General features: G+C 41.0%; 1 protein-coding gene and 1 long non-coding RNA gene across 8 annotated transcripts in view; one reads left to right on the forward strand and one right to left on the reverse strand.

Annotated features, from left to right (window-relative positions):
• The window catches only part of CNTNAP5 (contactin associated protein family member 5), a 1036258-nt gene that overhangs the window by 467862 nt on the left and 548351 nt on the right, over positions 1–20045 (reverse strand). Inside the window, exon 8 of the mRNA XM_070389061.1 lies at positions 4934–5198. Within this exon, the coding sequence (XP_070245162.1) occupies positions 4934–5198 (265 nt within the window). The remainder of the gene's footprint in view (positions 1–4933; positions 5199–20045) is intronic.
• The window catches only part of LOC138992062 (uncharacterized), a 254200-nt gene that overhangs the window by 14554 nt on the left and 219601 nt on the right, over positions 1–20045 (forward strand). The gene's annotated exons all lie outside the window — the stretch shown is intronic.

The raw sequence follows: 20045 nt of genomic DNA on the forward strand, positions 1-20045 counted from the left end.
CTTTACTTTTACACAAGTTCCTGTTCTTAGTCATCCGGATTAGTCTGGACAATAACATCTACATCCTAAGCATATTTTTAACAGTCTTTTAAAATGGCAGCCATCCTCCATTCAAAAATAGAATCTGTTGTCAATCATTTCAGGAGCAGGTGTGACCTGAGAAAGTGGTCCCCAAGACATGCGGTTCCTGGGGAGAAGTGATGAGGAACTAGGGTTTTAAATGCATAAAGGAGGAGATCCAGGTGTGTATTTATTTAAGATTTTCGCGATTGACTGCTCTGATTCTTAAAGGGGGAGATGATGCTCCTCATCTGGCAGCAAGACTCCTGGAAAGCTTCCTGTCCATTCCCATTCAGCCTTCAGATTTCCAGCTGGGGTTTGCAATGCAGAGGTGGCACGAATATGGGTAAACTGTCCTGTGCATGGCAAAGTCTCTGGAAGCATCCAGGCTCTTACTTAGTGCCCTTCGTGCATGCGTGTGTTCTCGGTTCATGTCCAACTCTTAGCGATCCCATGGACTGTGGCCTGCCAGACTCCTCTGTCTATGGAATTTTCTGGGTAAGAATCCTAGAGTGGGTTGCCATTTCCTACTCAGGGGATCTTCCTGACCCAGGGATCAACCCGTGTCTCTTGCACTGATAGCCGGATTCTTTACCAGTGCACCTCCTGGAAAGCCCAGTTCCCTTTGTACTTATGTGATGTACATAAAATTATGTGATAATTTTACTAAGGAATCATCACTGAGCATTTAAAAAGGTCTGAGAAAATCATGTCCCATATATTCAATGAACAGTAGCATACATGTGTGTTAGGTATGCATAACTTACATTATAATTGTATACAGGCAATGTCAGCTAAAGTCTACAAAGACAGTGGATTCATCATCTGTTCTCAACCCATCTAATTCCCAAATCTGTCTATTGATGGGGCCACCAAGTAAAATGTTTTGGGAAAAGCCAACTTTAGATCCTATGCAGCCTACTTTCTTTAACAGCCTATTGTCATTTCATCTTTCAGCTAAAGCAGAGTTTCTTTATATTTGAATTCTTTAAGCAACTGGTATTGGGCTTCCCTGATAGTTCAGTTGGTAAAGAATCTCCTGCAATGTGGGAGACCTGGGTCCAATCCCTGGGTTGGGAAGGATCTTCCTTCTTTCCCTGGAGAAGGGAAAATCTACCCACTCCAGTATTTTGGCCTGGAGAATTCTGTGGACTATAAGTCCAAGGGGTCACAAAGAGTCGGACACAACTGAGCATCTTTCACTTTCAAGCAACTGAGAATATCAAAAATCAATGTAAGAGTCAGCAAGACACAGTGTGAAAACTGTGGACCTAGGAGTGCAAAGGAAAAGCCTGAGCTTGAACACCTTCTTGGTCAAGGGAGCTTAATTTCTGACTCTCAATTTTCTCTTACGCATGTTGGTAAAATAAGAATCACTTCATATGTTTCATGAGTTTTTTGTTTTTTTCTGTAGTATTATATGATAAGGTCCTAGCATAATGCCTGACCTGCAAGAGATCCACAGTGTTTGTTGATTCTAGTGTCAACATCACAGTGTTTGTTGATGTAAGTGTCACATCACTTACAGTGAAAGGGTGCCCTTGACTCTTCCTCATATCCACACAAAGCTTTCAAGAAAGAAGATGACAAAAATAGAAATCAAAGTAGAATACAATGGAGGGATTGTACTACTGTCTTTCATCTTCCTGAAACTTAATTCCTAACAAATAAATTTAGAACCCTTTTATTTTGAGAATGACTTAGTTTGGACTTCTCTTCCTGATCTTCAATGCAAAAATGCACGAAATAATCTGCCTCCCCAAAGCTTGCACACTATATGAAGCTCTGGTAATAGTAGTGAATGTGCCAGGCATCCATGATCTGCCCTTTCTGTGGGGTCATCCTTTCTTTTAGATTCAGGACATTAGAAATACCTGAACTAATCTCAAGTAGATCTTTAAATATCTGGATTCCTTGTTCAACTAATAAAATGTGGTGCTAGTTTCTAATTTCCATGGAGTACCATGTGTCAAGGGTAGTCCCAAGGGCCCTCAAAAACTTTCAGAACAACAGTTATTATTTTCTAATTTCTCACATGAGCTTTTCACTTCTTACAAAGCCAATATGATCTCAAGTACTTGGAAAACAAGTTTCCTCAGAAATGTAAGGGAGGAAAAAACCGGTTTTGTTCTTTTGCTTTTTTTGTTTACTTGTTTATCTGTCTTTTACCTGGGATAGAAAAACACCAGGAGACAAAAAGCCTTGATCCATTTCAAAGAAAAATGAAAGAAATTCATAATTTCCAAAATTCAGGAAATTCTTGGGGAAAGAAGCAAACAAGTTTTCTGAGATAGACATCAGAATGTTTTTAAAACTTTCTTTTCCTTGTCTGATCCTTTTGAGAGGCAGGTAAAAAATACCCGATGATTTTCTTTTTCTCCCTGTGTAGCTGGGTAATGGGGCAGCTTTTACCAGCCTGTCTCTCAGTCATAAACACATTTTAATGGACTGACACATGCTTAATAATACAGGTAACACCTGAATGCTTTAGAGTAAAGTGCCACTGGGGCCTGTACTTTATTAAAACTGTATTTTGACCTGAGGCATACAAGTCTCTGCACTCAACCATCTCACCAATTAAAGAGAAAAAGCCCAGTGCCAGCTCACCATTTTTCTTCTTCACATAAGGATTGAGGTTTAAATTTTCTAACTCTATACATGAAAACTGGTATGTTTCTAAGAGATTAACTCACCTTCCATGACTGGAAATCTTGGAAATTTTATAAAAGTCCCAGGAGTGTGCAAATTCACTCAGTTTTTATGACTCTGAGGAGTGAGGCTTATTTTCACCAGAGATCCTGAGTTGGTGTGGAAGAAAGAGAAACTTGCTAAATAGCTTCTCAGCACTGTGTCAAAGGTTTGATCCATTTAATCTCATGGTGCTTTAGATGGTAAAGAGTCCACCAGCAATGCAGGAGACCCAGGTTTGATGCCTGAGTCAGGAAGATTCCCTGGAGAATGGAATGGCTACCCACTCCAGTATTCTTGCCTGGGGAATTCCATGGACAGAGGAGCCTGGCAGGCTACAGTCCATGAGCTGTAAAAAGTTGGACACAACTGAATAGCTAACACTTTCATTTTCAATCACCATCACTGTCTTGTAATATAAAGATTTTTTTTTTCCATCTCCTATTACAGGTAGATGCTAAGATGGTCCCAATAACCCATGACTCCTGCTGTGTAAACATTTGTATAATCCCCTTGACTTGAGCAAGGGTTAGATTTATTTTCTTTTCTAATGAGCAGAATATGTTGAAAATGATGGGATGCTACTCTTGCTATGAGATACACGAACACCATGGCATTGTCCTGAGGATTCTTTCTCACTCTCTCCAAAGTCACTCACTCTAGATTAAGAGTACTGCCCTATCAGTGAGGCAGCCTTCTGGAGAGGCCATGGGGATAAGTTTGAATCTTCTGAGGCCTTTCAACAGCCATGTGTGTTAGCCTGCAAGCAGAATTAACCCTGGTTGAAACTTGAGATGGCCGTTGCCCCTACTAACAAGCTGATTGTAGCTAGAACTACCTAGTCAGGGGGCCTCTGGATTCCTGACTCTTAGAAACTGAGACATAGCACGTGCTGTTTTCAATCACTACATGTTGGCATAATTTGTTATGCAGCTATAGGTACCTAATACACTCTTACATGGGAGACAAAGTTAGGAACTTAATCTAGGGCCACAGACTGATAAAGGGAAGAGGCACCTGTGGACTCTCCTGATTGACTTGCAGACCCAAACTTCTGTCATTTACAGAGGTTCAGTGGGTTTTTTGTTCATCCATTGACTCTGAAGATTTCCCATAGTCTGACCTGATCTTAACTATTAAATTATGTCTTTTGCTCCCTAACTCATATTTCTCTAATTTGTTTGGATGACAGAGCTCACAGTCCAGTGGCGAAAGAAAGATATTTAAATTAAAGAAAGATGCAATATCATGTAATCTGGGATGGATATTGGCCCAGAAGAGGGGGTTTGATTCAAACTGTAGAGCCAGGAGGGCTTCTCAGAGGATTCATTGACCTAGCCGCCTGCCTTAGCCTCCAATCCAATGCCTGCATGTAAGTCTGACCTCTGTAAGTACTTGTCGCTAAGTGAACATGCTGTTTCTGGAAGGACAGTAATATAACAAGTAGAGAAGGAGGGAGAAAATTTCATAGCTCCATGTTAAAGGAAAGGCAGATAGAAGAGCCAGGGTATGGTTCATACCTCTGTTCCATATTGCCACACATTAGGGCCTAATTTATCCTGCTGTAAAAGGAAGTCCTTTCCAATCTTCATAGATAAAGTTTAAGTGATCATATGAAGTGAATTAAGTCAAACAAAGAAAATATCATATGATATCACTTATATGTGGAATCTGAAATATGACACAAATGTAAAAATCTACAAAACAAAAACAGACTTATAGACTTGGAAAACAAACATGGTTACCAAAGGGAAAATTTATGGAGGAGAGAGGGATAAATTAGGAGTTTGGGATTAACAGATGCACACTACTATATATAATGATCAAGGACCTAGCGTATAGCCCAGGTAACTATACTCCGTACTCTGTAATAACCTAGATAGGGAAAGGATCTGAAAAAGAATATATATGTACATATATATATATATGTATATGTATACGTATATGTATAACTGAATCATTTTGGTGTAACCTGAAACTAACACAACATTGTAAATCAACTATACTACAATATAATTTTTTTTTTAAGAATAAGAAAACTGTTGGATCTTCAAACCTGAAGTTTGTGAAGACTGATTATCCCACATCCCTGGGAGCTAGAGCCTGTATGTTTTGGTCAGAATCTCAAACATGTGTCGACTTGGCTGAATAAGAAAGTGATCTAGAAGTTGTCAGCAGACAGTACCTGTGAGGATTTCAGCTGCACGTTCTGTCATTTTCTGAATCACGAGTCTCAGGGTTCCATCCTCCAGACTCAGCAGCAGGGTCCCCGAGCCCTCAGAGAGCCTTGTGGACAAAAGGAGACCATCCTTGTTCCAGGTTCGAAACTGGAAACTCACTGAGAGCCCATCGATTTGGGGAGTCCCAGGCAGCAGCAAATAACTGCTGCTGGAGTTGACAAATGTGATGGGAACAATTTGTGGTTCAGAGCAGGAAAAAGTGACATTGCCCTGGAAAACAATAAAAATCAAATATATAAAAGCCATTTTTTATTCTGCAATCTGACAGCTGATATAAACAATCACCCGGAGCTGACCTTAATTTCAGGATTATTCCACATTCAGCAGTAAGATCTTAAAGGGAAAAATATGTTAGCTTTGTTCAGAAACACCCACAAGATAGTTTTCCATTCCTATTTTCTGGATCACAGTGCTATCTGCAAAAAGAGTCATCAAAGACCTAGGGCAATGGAGGGATAGGAAACATCAGAAGTTTCTAGGGATCCAGAGATAAAAATAATAACATTTGTTCACGGAGTAATGATGTACTGCAAGTCAGCTAATGCCAAGACCTGGGATACTTTTCAAAGTGGTGCACTTGAGAAAATTTTGTTACAATGTGGAAAGCCACTGACACCAGCTCCCAGGGAAGCCTGGGAAAAGAAATAGCTAAAAGAGCAAAGGTTTCATAATGAAGGTGATGCTTTCCTGGAAGGAAGTGGGGAAGGACAGGAGCGAATGTCCAGCCAGCCTTCTCAGTAAGTGGCATGGTATTTGCAAAAGCTTGGAGAAATTAACAAAATGGCATTCCTGAAAAGTGAGTCATTTCTGAACTTGAAGTGGGACAGAGAGGGCCAGGGCTATGAAGGAGGTGAGGCAAGAAAAATGAGTAGAAGTAGAGTTTAAAAGCCTTTTATGCTTGCCAAAGTTATCATACAAAGTCAGAAGCAGTAAAATGACATTGGCCATATTTTTAACATATTAAGAGTATTTTAAGTAATATGAAGATTTGAGGGGTGCATGAGAGGACCAGAAGTGGGGAGTATTAAGTGTGTATATATATAGTAGAAGAAGGAAGAAGATTATTCTTCGCATAAGTGTGAGAAAACAGGTCAGTTTATTTGAGGAAGTTACAGGAAAATAAAGACGTGTGTGTGTGTGTGTGTGTGTGTGTGTGTGTATAGATATATATACACTCAGCTGAGCCATGTGCTGAGTCACTTTTACTAGATGAATAAGGAGAAAGCCTGGAGCACCTTCTAGATTCTGAATAGCTATTACAACATGAAAGCCATTCGGAATTTTTATAACCAACAACTTCTCATTTAGCACCACTACCATTTGTCTTTTTTAGATTCTAAATTAATCTCTACAATACTGTCAGTATATTATTCAGGTAAGTGTAAGACAATATTCTCCTCTACACAGTCATGGACACATCTTTTTTGGGGGAAAAATGTATTTTATTGAAGTATAGTTGATTTGCAATGTTGTATTAATTTCTACTCTACAGTAAAGTGATTCCATTACACATGGGTGTGTGTGTATATGTATACATATATATGAATAAATAGATATATAGTTCATTTTTTTCCATTATAGTTTATTACAAGATATTGAATATAGTTCACTGTGCTATACAGTGTCTTGTTGTTTATTCATTCTACATATAGTAGTTTGCATCCATTAAACCCAAGTTCCAAATCCACCTTTACCCGCACCCAACTTCCCCTTGGCAACCACAAGTGCGTTCTAGTCACAGACACATCTTATTCCCTAAAAATCTCTCAAGGCCTCTGAATGATGCTGACTCTGACTTTTAGAGTCATTCCTGTAGCCTGCACCACTTCAGGGGGTGGAAATGGCAGGAATTTCCTAAAGGGAATGCCTTGGGTTGCCTAGCTGCCTGAATTTAACTTCCCACAGTGGTCAAGTAGTGAGGTTAGACACCTAGTACAGCTTCTAGTCCTAGAGCAGGCTAATCATTCAGCTCAAACAACCTCCTAATCCAGGAAAACATCGTTAGGTCCCAATTATGCTTGTTAGTGATAGTCCTGCACTTCTGAAAACAAATAGCAGTTACCAAACAAACTTCTATCAATAATGGATTTCTACTGATGTACTCATCATCAGTGGAACATAAGCATATTCTTGCATTGATCATTTGTTGTGGCTGTTTAGATGTGTTCTCTTTAGGCTAGATTCCCAGAAGTTAACTGACGTGTCAAAGAATAAAGGCCTCTTATATCCATCCATCAAGAAACTGGCACAAATAATGTATATTAACACATATGTAGAATCTAGAAAAATGGTATAGATAATCTTATTTGCAAAACAGAAATAGAGATGCAGACATAGAGAACAAACATATGGACATCAAGGCGTGTAGGGGGTTGGGATGATTTTGGAGACTGGTATTGACAGACATACCCTATTGATACTATGTATAAAATAGATAACCAATGAGAATCTACTGTGTAATACAGGAAACTCTATTTAGTGCTCTGTGGTGACTTAAATGGGAAGAAAATTTTAAAAAGAGAGGATATATGTATATTCATAGTGATTCACTTTGCCTGTAGTAGAAACTAACACAGCATTGTAAATCAACTGTACTCCAATAAAAATTAATTGAAAGAATAAAATAACAAAAAAAATTGCCCACAGTTTATACTGTCCCTGGCATTAGGTTAAGTGCTCACATGTGTATCTTATGTATTTTACAGAATGACACCAAATTCATTTAAAAAACTACACAGATTGAGTTTGGAGTAGCTGGGCAATTCAAAAGCCAGAGTCCTCCTTCCCAGTGACAATGGGGGAAAAAAACCTATGTTTGTGTGCCACAGATGCTTCTGTCAGCCATCTCTAAGAACTTCCTCCTGTGTCTTGGGTACCACTTTTTAAAAAAATCTACTAACTTGCTTTTCACATCCCATGGCTGTTTTAATTTGCATTTTTTTGGAATTCTGGTTGATTTCCTTTCAAGATGAAATATTCCTACTGATGGCAGATTAACTGAGGCAAGGCTGTCTTTTTCAAGCAGTCAGGAATGCTCCCACAGGGACCCTGGGAGACAGCAGGACAGCAGTAACTTTTCTTCCCCTTTTCCTTTCCTGAGTTAAGCATCACCTCTGGTAACAATTTGCCAGAACAAAGCTGCACCCAAAGTTTGAGGCTGTGTAGAAGGGGGAAAGGATGACAAGAAGCTTAGAACTTTGTAAAATGTCCCTTCCTCATTATCTTAGAATCCAATGCTTGAAATGCACAGACATAGAGAACAGACTTGTGGGTGGCAAGAGGGAAGGAGGTAGAGGGGGACAATTGAAAGTTTGGTATTAGCAAATACAAACTATTATATACTAATAGGTAAATAACAAGGTACTACTGTATAGCACAGAGAACTATATTCAATATCCTGTAATAAGCCATAAAGAAAAGAGTATTTTAAAAATGTATATATGTATAACTGAGGCTTCCTAGGTGGCTGTAGTGGAAAACAACCTGCCTGCCAATGTAGGAGACTTAAGACACATGGGTTTCATCTCTGAGTCAGGAAGATCCCCTGGAGGAGGGCATGGCAACCCACTCCAGTATCCTTGCCTGGAGAAACCCATGGACAGTGGATCCTAGTGAGCTAGTCTATATCATTGCAAAGAATCGGACATGACTGAAATGACTTGGCATGCACACATGTATAACTATATGTGTGTATAAATATATCAATTCAGTTCAATTCAGTTCAGTCTCTCAGTCATGTCTGACTTTTTGCAACCCCATGGACTACAGCACGCCAGGCTTTGCTGTCCATCACCAACTCCCGGAGCTTGCTCAAACTCATGTCCATTGAGTCAGTGATGTCATTCAACCATCTCATCCTCTGTCGTCCCCTTCTCCTCCTGCCTTTGATCTTTCCCAGCATCAGGGTCTTTTCCAGTGGCCAGATTGTCTTCCCATCAGGTGGCCAAAGTATTGGAGCTTCAGCTTCAGCATCAGTCCTTTCAATAAATATTCAGGGTTGATTTCCTTTAGGATTAACTAGTTTGATCTCTTTGTGGTCCATGGGACTCTCAAGAGTCTTCTCCAACACCACAGATCAAAAGCATAATTTCTTCAGTGCTCAGCTTTGTCTATGGTCCAATTCTCACATCCATACATGACTACTGGCAAAACCATAACTTTGACTGGATGGACCTTTGTTGGCAAAGTGATGTCTCTGTTTACATCATGCTGTCTAGGTTTGTGATAGCTTTTCTTCCAAGGAGCAAGCATCTTTTAATGTCATGCTTGCAGTCACCACCTACAGTGTGATTTTGGAGCCCAAGAAAGTAAGGTCTGTCACTGTTTCTATTGTTTCCCCATCTATTTACCATGAAGTGATGGGACTGGATGGCATGATCTTCATTTTTTGAATGTTTAGTTTTAAGTCAGCTTTTTCACTCTCTTTCACTTTCATCAAGAGGCTCTTTAGTTTCTCTTCACTTTCTGCCAAAAGAATGGTGTTATCTGCATATCTGAGGTTATTGATATTTTTCTCAGCAATATTGATTCTTGTTTGTGCTTTATCCAGTCCAGCATTTCACATGTTGTACTCTGCATATAAGTTAAATAAGCAAGGTGGTGATATACAGTCTTGACATACTCCTTTCTCAATTTGGAACCAGTCTGTTCTATGTCCAGTTCTAACTGTTGCTTCTTTACCTGCATACAGATTTCTCAGGAGGCAGGTAAATTAGTCTGGTATTCCTATGTCTTAAAGAATTTTCTATCATTTGTTGTGACCCACACAGTTAAAAACTTTAGCATAGTCAATGAAGCAGAAGTAGATGTTTTTCTGGAACTCTCTTGCTTTTTCTATGATCCAATGGATGTTGACAATTTGATCTCTGGTTCCTCTGCCTTTTCTAAATACAGCTTGAACATCTGGAAGTTCACAGTTCATGTACTGTTGAAGCCTAGTTTGGAGAATTTTGAGCATTACTTTGCTAGAGTGTGAGATGTGTGCACTTGTGCAGTAGTTTGAACATCTTTTGGCATTGTTTTCCTTTGTGATTGGAATGAAAACTGACCTGAATATATGTGTGTATATATACACACACATATACACACACATAACTGAATCACTTTGCTGTACATCAGAAGTTAACACAGCATTGCATATCAACTATACTTCAATTAAAAAAAAAAAACTTTAAAAAATCCAATTTTACAATGTTTAGCTCCATCTAAACCATGTAGCAAGTATTCTGTGTGGATAGACAATCACGAAAGATGGTCCTCATGACAGCAGGGATCTAGAAGAACTGAGATTTTCCCCTTCTTTGATCAGTTCTCCCACATCTGATGAGAGGCCAGGCTGCTTCATTCCACTGAACATATAATGGGCCTTACTATCTGTAAATAGACCAGGGAACCCAGAATCCCTTGAGAGGCCTTCAGGGGACACACAAAGTCCTGAGCAAGATGATGATGGCAAGAACTTCAAATAAACGCCCCAGAGATTCTGTTAAAATAAGGCTAGGTGTGGGGAACAACAGTTTGCTCACCAGGAAGCAGTATAACTTGGAAATGCATTGTCTTTGGATGGTTTCTCTGGGTCACTTCAGGCCATGCTCCTTCACGCCCTTCCCCCACATTCTCCTCCCACTGTCCTCTGTTGTCCTGTATCCAGGCAGCCACCTGAACTGTCAAAAATTTCTTTGTTTTTCGAGCATCTCCCTGCTGTGTTCTCCAGTGTTAGGTCCAAGGGCAAGTAGGAGAGAGAGATGGGAATGGATAGGAAATAAGTTTTACACCAAATCTGACCCAATTCTCCCAGGAAGGGTTTTTGGCTCAGCTTCCTGTCACACAACTGCTGGGCAGCCACCCTTGTCATACATCTGTCTTGCTGTTTCTCACTGTGCATGCTGTTCGCTGAACCCAGGGTAGGCAAAGTGCGAGTGGGGAAGCTGGAAGAAAACTCGAGGAGCCATAGAAACTGCAGGTTTATTCTCTCTGGGCTGGCTCAGCAGCTGTGCAGTAGACATGTTGTATTCTCTTGTGTTTGACCCAGTGAATACAGCCATAATGCAGCCATAATGTGGACTCAAGGGCTTTTCAGGTGGACCTTATATATGTTTACAGGACAAAAGTGGCCCATGACCAAGTGGGTACATCATCACACACATGCACAGTGCTATGTGATCTCAGCTGTTACATAACCATGTATTTACAAAACATGGGGCAAGAGCAAGAGACCGTGAGGCAAGAGAGCCTGACCACCACCATCTTGGCAAATTTGCTCTTTCCCTATATTTCACCCCTTCAGGGTCTCTCACCTCAGAATCTATGCTCAATCCATCTTCCGTGATATTCCCTTGGCAAGTAACTCTGACCCTTGAACCCACATTCTGCAACACCAGTAGATGGTTTGGTAACAAACAGTTACATCCCCAATATATAGCAAAACCCAACACCAGGTATCACCTGGAACTCATTTTGCAGTTCTTCCCCTCATGGGGCTAGAAGAGACACCCACCGCACACGGAGCGCCTTTATCTTCCATTGCCAAATCTCGTCCACCATCTGTCCTTGTGAAATTGCATGAAAGCCTCCACAGGGGCAGCTCCACCCCTGCAGGGTTTTTTATTAAGGACCTGCAAAATATTAAGGACCCCAGAGGCACTGGGTCCATTCCTTCAAGGAGGGCATTTTTGTAGTGTTCACAGTCTACCTACATGATTTTACTTTTCTAAATCTGAGGACACAGCCTTTACAGTACACTGTTCTAAATCTACACCATAGGACATAGCCTAAATCTTCATCATTTGGTTGCCATAGCCATGAATGTGTGCACTAGAACCAGGAAACTGCTCTGGTTTGCCGTAAACAAGTTTGCATTCAGCACCAGTATCAACCAGGGCCATTACTCTCTGTATATTACCTAGTGATCTGGTGGCTTAGATGGGTAAAGAATCTGCCTGCCACGTGGGAGACCTGGGTTCAATCCCTGGGTTGGGAAGATCCCCTGGAAGAGGACATGGCAACCTACTCCAGTATTCTTGCCTGGAGAATCCCCATGGACAAAGGAGACCTAGTGGGCTGCAGTCCATGGGGTCACAAAGAGTCGGACACGACTGAGTGACTAAGCACAGTTAATTGCAAGTTCACACGGGCCTCAGGTCCCTGCCTGGGCTGTTTGGGCAGACACCTTGGCCTGAGCCCTATTCAAAGCCAAAAAGGGCATCTTAAGGAACATCCTTGGGAGCCATGTAATCTTCTAACTGAAGCACCTGTATCTCTTGCTGTGGGCGCTTAAACTGCTACTCTGCTCTCAGTTGTACGATGGGCCTAGCTAACAAGCAGACCTCATGGTCTCATAATGTTCTACAATCTTTAACTCAATGAGGGGAAAGTGGTTATAGATGACAACAGTTCTATTTTGTCCCCAGAACAAATTATAGCATCCACCCCTGTGCCTCAGAGTTGCAAAAGCCATTCTGCCAAGGATTCCCCTTGTTTCTGCCGAAACTGCTTACCCAAGTTGACTAACTCTGCCTGAGTATATGGTTGATACATCATGAACTCAGTCACTTTGAGGGCCCCTTGAGGATGCCCCCCTGGGCAATAGGCTGCTCATGCTTCGCTTTCTGCTGCACAACGGGCCATGCTACCAAGTGGGGACCTGTGGCCTCACAATGGTCATCATCACCGTCCCTCACTACCTCATAGTTTGAGGTGCTGGGTTCCTCACGGCCACACATCTCTTGCTCCAGCATGTGGATACACCGCTCTAGCTCTTCCTCTCATCTCAAGAACTTGCACACTTGTGCAGCATGACAGAGAACACTATCCATATTCACCTGCAGGGCAGTTAGGAAAATCCACCCCACGGGGCCAGCCGCAGTCCATGCCACCCCATCCTGCAAATGGGAGCTCACTGCCTGTGACACATTTTCAATGCTATCTGGTCAATGCTATCTGGTGACCCATCCACTGCTTCCCAGTCTTCCACTGGGGCCCACACCAAGAGGACACGGCTACCTAATACCACAGGCTATGTGGTGGCCCCTGGCTTCCTCCATTCATTGGAGCCTCAGGCTCCTCTATTTGTTGGGTATCCTGCTGACTGTGCCAGTTGTCTTGCTATTCACACTGTTTGCTGAACCCAGGGTTGGGAAGATAAAAGAAAACTTCCAACAAGCTGGGAAGTTGGAAGAAAACTCAAGGAACTGTAGGAACTGCATGTTTATTCTCTCCACTCTGGTGCAGCAGCCAATGCAGCAAATATGCTATATTCTCTTGTGGTTGACGCAGCAGACACAGCCATAATGTGGCCACAAAATGGATGCAAGGGCTTTTCAGATGGAGCTTATATATATTTATAGGACAAAAGTGGCCCATGACCAAGTGGGTACATTGTGATGTGCATGCACAGTGTTGTAAGTGATTTCAGCTGTTACATAGCCATGTATTCACAAAACCTGGGGTAAGCAAGAAGCTGTGAGGCAAGACAGTCTGACCACTACCATCTTGGTTAATTTGCTCTCTCCCTACAATATCCATCTCAGCTGTGCTGGTGGCTGACAGAAATACCAAGGTGTCAAGAAGCATTGATACCCCCATCCACCACAGTGGAGAGAAAGGAGAAAAAAGTAGCTAAATGAAAAAGTACTACTTTTGAAATCAACATGAATCATTTTCAGTATCACCATTTGCAACTTCAGAATCCTTCTCAAGATAGCAATGGAGGGAGACCTCAGCAATGATTTAGAAAGAGCATGCAAGAAGATAATATTACTTAACCATTAAAAAGAATAAAGTAATTCCATTTGCAGCAACAAGGATGGATCTAGAGATTATCATACTCAGTGACTTAAGTCAGAAAGAGGACAAATACCATATGATATCATTTATGTGTGGAATCTAAAAAAGTGATACAAATGAATTTATTTACAAAATAGAAATAGACCCACAGAAATAAAAAACAAACTTATGGTTACCAAAGGGGGAATCTGAGGGGAGGTAAATTGGGTATTAACATATTCACACTGTGAGCATGTGCTGTCACTTCAGTCCTGTCTGACTTTTTGTGACCCTGGACTATAGCCCACCAGGCTCCTCTGTCCATGGGATTCTCCAGGCAAGAAATCTGAAGTAGGTTGCCATGCCCTCCTCTAGGAGATCTTCCTGATCTTGGGATCAAATCTGCAACATTTGTGTCTCCTGCATTGGCAGACAGGTTCTTTACCACTAGTGCCATCCATAGTCAAACTACTACATATAAAATAACCAAGAAGAACCTCCTGTATATCATAGGGAACTATACTCAATATCTTATAATAACCCATAACAGAAAAGGAATACACACACACACACACACACACACACTAACACAACATTGTAAATCAACTATAGTTCAATTTCTTTAAAAAGGCATGAAATGATAAAACAAAATAAGAAGATAATGTACTTTAAAATAATGTCAAAAAGAGTGGCAAAAAATCAGCCACCATATTCTCTCCTATATACCAGCTTAAAGTATTGCTTCAACTTTCATCCTATTCCCACTAAGAAGGATGCTCCATATCTCAGGCTCTCTCCATTCTATTCTACATTTAATTCATTAGTGATTTCAATGTACATTTGATAGTTCTCCAACATTGTAAAACAATGTGTTGAGCACAGGAGTTTATAAGTTTTATATATATATTTTATATATAAACATATAGTTTTATAGAGTTTATAGTTTTATAATAATATGTTATAAAATATATAATAATTAATATAATATATATATTTTAAATAGGATCCTATATCTTTGAGGTCTATAGTCAGTAAATGTACATTTCTGATTGTAACTGGTACAAAGTGTCCCTGACAAAATTATGCACATTGGTGGTCCAATCTTCAAGGTAAATCAACCAGCCCTGGTCCTACAGAAGAGACTGAAAGAAAGTCAGTATTAGCACCATGGTCCCTTTTCCACTACAAATCTTACTAAAGCTACAGGGTCTTTTATTGTCTCAAAAGAAGGTCCCTCTACATTGGAGAGCCTAACTCCTGTGTGTCTGATGTGCCTCTCCTGACAGCACCACCATGTCCTGGTTGGATGGCAACCCTCCATGGGATGATAACCTCACTAAGCCACAGGACGCTGGTACCTATAAGTGGGGCCTCTCTGTCCCCAGCATGGCAGTTCTTAGTGTCCTGTGCCTCCATGCTCATATATGTGCATCATCCTCCATGATATAAGGTATCTGGAAGTGTTGGGCTCATCTGTCCTTTGGGGAGCACCAAACCATGTCCAGTTTCCTTCTTTAGGATCCACCATAGTCTTTTCTTTGCAGTTGTAAAATTTAAAAGTTCCCATCCTACCACTTTTCTCAGAAAAAAAGAGTTTGATTTCTAGGGATGAAGCACAGAACTTTGAAACTCAAAGATTTGTTCATAGACCATCTTAGAGAGACTGTCCATTTCTATGGAAATACACTTCACTTTGTACCATTAACAACAAGAGTTGTCCTGTTCCTCATCTGACTTATGAAGCTCGATGAGCTCCTAAGAATGGTCAGGACCTTAAAACACAAGAAACAAGTTTGTATCAGTGGAGGAAGCAAGCCCTACTCATTGATTCATCCTCTTCAAGGTGGCCTTCCCTTTGAAGGGCAGAGGAAAACTTCCAGGCCATTCATTCCTGTGAAGAAACAGAACATGAGGTCTCACACAAAGGAAGCCCGTTCTAATCTGGAGGGTTACAGAAGGCTTCCTTAGGGAAGTGACATAGGAAGTGAGATTTTACAGAAGAGCAGGTGTAACTAGTTAGAGAGTGAGGAGGAGTGTCATCTGCGCAGAAAAGGAAAGCATTTTCTAAGGTTGGAGGCAGGAAGGTGGGCGACAGATACAAGGATCTGGCAGAAGGCCAGTAGACAGCTGTCTGGAAACTAGCATAAAAGCAGGGAAAGATGCAGTGGGAAAGACAGGAAGAGATGCAATCATTAAACCTTACACCATGTGGAAGTACTAGAACTTGACCCTGTGGAAGAAACGGAATAGGAAGGGGTGAAGAGAAAATTGATATAGAAATAAGGCAGTATGGTCATATTGTGCTTCAGATGCATCCCTCAGGGAACTGTAGGTAGGCAATAGAATGTGCTGGATGTAGGGAGGAGAAGGGACAACAGAGGATGAAATTGTTGAATGGCATCATTGACACAGCGGACATGAGTTTGAGCCAACTCTGGGAGATCATGAAGGACAGGGAAGCCTGGTGTGCTGTAGTCCATGGGGTCACAAAGAGTCAGACACAACTGAATAACAACAGAGTGTGCACTGTGTGCGAGAAAGGATGCTCATGGGTCAGACTTTGGGCAACTATGGAGGGAATGGAGTCAAGGACAGTTAAGGGGTTGTGCAGAGCTCTGTCTAGATACAAAGTGGGACAAATGGCAGAGAGTTTGTAGGTAAAATTGATAGCAGCTGCTGTGCAGGGTTCAGGGGCTTCCACGCTCCTCTGCCTGCCCAGGGACCTCAACCATTACCTTCATTGACTGGTGGCCCCTCCCACTCTGGCATGAAGACACTGGAAGTCTTATGCTCAATCATTTGATCCATGTGTGTGGTTACTATGGAAACCTGTCCCCTAAATATATTTCCTGCCTTTCTCCCTCCACCAGGAGTGACTTCTTCAGGGCTCTGCATCCCTCCACTCCCTTCTTCCAAGGCCAAGTGGATCTTTTTCCTAGTCCATTCTTGGGGTCTTTCCAGAACTTCCCCACCCATCCCCGAAGTGGCTGTCTTCTCCATTGGTTCCCAGTGGTTTGTGTCCCTAGACAATTTCTCCATAGAGCCATACACATGTTAACATACACTTATCATATCTTTTAGACTGCCTTGTAATAGTTTGCTACTCTTTACTACTTGCATGGGCTTCCCATTAAAATTCATTTGTAATTGAGTAGAGAGCATCTGGCTTTGAATTCTGGGGGGGAAAAAATGAAATTGTTCAATTTAGGCAGAACCGGATTCTTATCATGAATATTTACCAGTAAAACCATATGGTCTCTCTGATTTCTTAATTTTTGCTACCATAGCCAGAAAATAATGGTAGAAGTTTGCTTTAGGATCAAATCAGAACATGGGCCTCATGTCCAACATTGTTCTTGACTCATTTTTCTGTTTCCTGATCTGCCACTTTTCAGGTTACCTGAGACCAGTCACCTTGAGAGTCTCAGTTTCTTCTTTTTCAACCTGAGGCTGGTGGACTGGGTGATTCTAAGATTCCCAGGAACCTCATTCTTTGTGCATCTGAGACTGAAAACCTGCATTTTAAAAATATTTATTTTATTTTTGGCTGTGTTGGGTCTTCGTTGCCACATGTGGTCTTTCTCTAGTTGCAGCCAGAGGCGGGAGGCTTCTCTCCAGTGCAGTGCATGGGATTCTCCTTGTGGTGACTTCTCTTGTTATGGAGCATGGGCTCTAGAGTTTGAGCTCAGTAGTTGTGGTACATGGGCTTAGTGGCTCCATGGCATGTGGGATCTTAAACCACCTGACCAGGGATGAACTCATGTCCCCTACATTGCCAGGTGGATTTTCAACCACGGGACCACCAGGGAAGTCTTGAAAACTTATATTTGTTCATCTATCTTTTCTTGGAAGGCATGATAGGCATCATCAGAATTATTTTCAGTGTTGGCATGAGAGGTACAACTAAGTACCTGAATTTTAAAAGGCTGTTTTTAAAATAATGCTTCAAGGAAATCTAGGCCTTTTGCCTACCAATTGCTTTCTAACTGCAGGAAACACAGCAAGAGTCTCCATAGATTTTATATATATATATATATGTGTGTGTGTGTGTGTGTGTGTGTGTATTATAATATTTATATATATATATACATTAAAGTAAAAAAGCAGAAGATAATACTTGTCCACTGCTTTTTAAAAGAAGTCAATTGAAAAATAAATAAATAAACCATGCTTACCATAGTATAACAACCAATCAACTATTTTTTCCTCTGACCCCATCTTCAAAAACAGCATTGTAAAATACTTTACAAAAAGAATGCTAGGTTTATATGTAACTGAATAGGGAATTATATATAAACCTAGCATTCTCTTTGTAAAGTATTTTACAATGCTGTTTCTGAAGATGGGGTCGGAAGAAATATAGTTGATTGGTTGTTATACTATGGTAAGCATGGTTTATTTATTTATTTACTTTTCAATTGGACTTCTTTTTAGAGCATTTGAAATTTCTTGGAGATAATAAAATGCTGCTGCTGCCTCTAAGTCACATCAGTCGTGTTTGACTCTGTGCAACCCCATAGATGGCAGCCCACCAGGCTCCCATCCCTGGAATTCAACAGGCAAGAATACTGGAGTGGGTTGCCATTTCCTTCTCCAGTGCATGAAAATGAAAAGTGAAAGTAAAGTTGCTCAGTCGTGTCTGACTCTTAGCGACACCATGGATTGTAGGCTACTAGGCTCCTTGGTCCATGGGATTTCCCAGGCAAGAGTACTAGAGTGGGTTGCCATTGCCTTCTCCCTAATAAAATGGGAGGAATTATATGTAAGCCATGTTGCTGGGTACTGGTCCAAGGGCCATGCAAGGAAAATTAGAGGAAAACAATGAGAGACAGCACAGGCTCTGAGCTGCAACCTCCTTTTAAAGTATCCAGATCATTCTCCAACCAGAGCAAATGTTTGTCGAATATGGACTGAAATCCAATAAAAGCCACCCAACTAAAATCTTTCCTCTATGGTGAAGTAGCTCATCAAAAAGGAGATCTTAGAATGATAATGTAATTACTGTGATCTCCTGATGACTCGTGGGTGAAAAAGATCTGACAGATAGAACTTAGTACTATTTAATTTTTTATCATGTGACTACAGAATCGATCAGATAAACTGTCACAAGCAGGACTTATCTTTGGTATAGAAGGACCAGCTTTGGAAGATGCTGCTCTGCTTATGGACACAATGAGAGAAACACCATCATGGTCTAAATGCCAAATGTATTACACAGTGATCTAATGGTCTCTGTTTGTCAAACATCCTTAAACTTGGAATCTATCATCATTTGTTCATTGGACACCCAATATTTTAGCCAGGTCTCAGATAGTGTAGGGCTTCCCTAGTGGCTCGGACGGTAAATAATCCACTTGCACTTCAGGAGATGTGGGTTCCATCCCTGGAAATTGCTCCTCAATTGAATATTCTTGCCTGGAGAATCCCATGGACAGAGGATCCTGGTGGGCTACAGGCCATGGGGTCACAAAGAGTCAGATATGACTGAGTGACTAAGCAAATACGTAAGAACACAGATAGTGTAAAGGCAAAAATGCAATAATTAACTAGGTTAAAACAAGGAACTAACAGGACTGAGAAGAAAGACATTAACAAGTGGCTTGACTAGCACCTATTTTATAGCTTTATGATTGAACATAATCCTTTGCTTATTTCAGTTGAAACCATGGATGTATTAATATAGACCAATTTTAGACCTTAAGAGCAAAAGCTGATTGTGCCTAAATTTCTATTTGGATGTTGCCTTTGTCTTAGCTCTGTGGCAAGAATTCACTCTACTTCAAAATTGTTACTTACTTGCTGACCTTCTATTGGCCAAATAGACCATTTTGACAATAGGATTGTCTATTGGCCAAAAAGTCTATTAGCCAAATTAAAGGGGCCAATCACTAATGAATTACTCAGAGGCATTTCTCATTTGTGGGCATTTTCCCCAGTCAAACTTTGACCAGAAATAATGGGCACCATCTTGGTTTGGCAAGTGCATTCCTTCTGAACTCATTTCACTAGAAAGATACTTATGACTGCCTAAGATAGTGATTCAAGCCAGTTAGTGCCTTTGCAGAAAGCATGAGAAAGTTATCCTCTGCTCTGCTTCTAATTTAATCTGAAAATACAGAAATTACAAATAAAAGGCATGGGAGGAAAAGGCAAGGTCAGTGGTCTCTAACTCATTCTCAATCTGGTCATTTGCCACAACTTCCTGACTCTCTTCTCCTGAGACTTTATTTCACCCACCAAATGCTGTTCATTAGCTCAGCAACAAGATCCTGGTCTGGCCTTTATCTATCTGGG

Source organism: Bos mutus, chromosome 2 (genome assembly GCF_027580195.1).
Source record: "Bos mutus isolate GX-2022 chromosome 2, NWIPB_WYAK_1.1, whole genome shotgun sequence".
NCBI lineage: Eukaryota > Metazoa > Chordata > Mammalia > Artiodactyla > Bovidae > Bos > Bos mutus.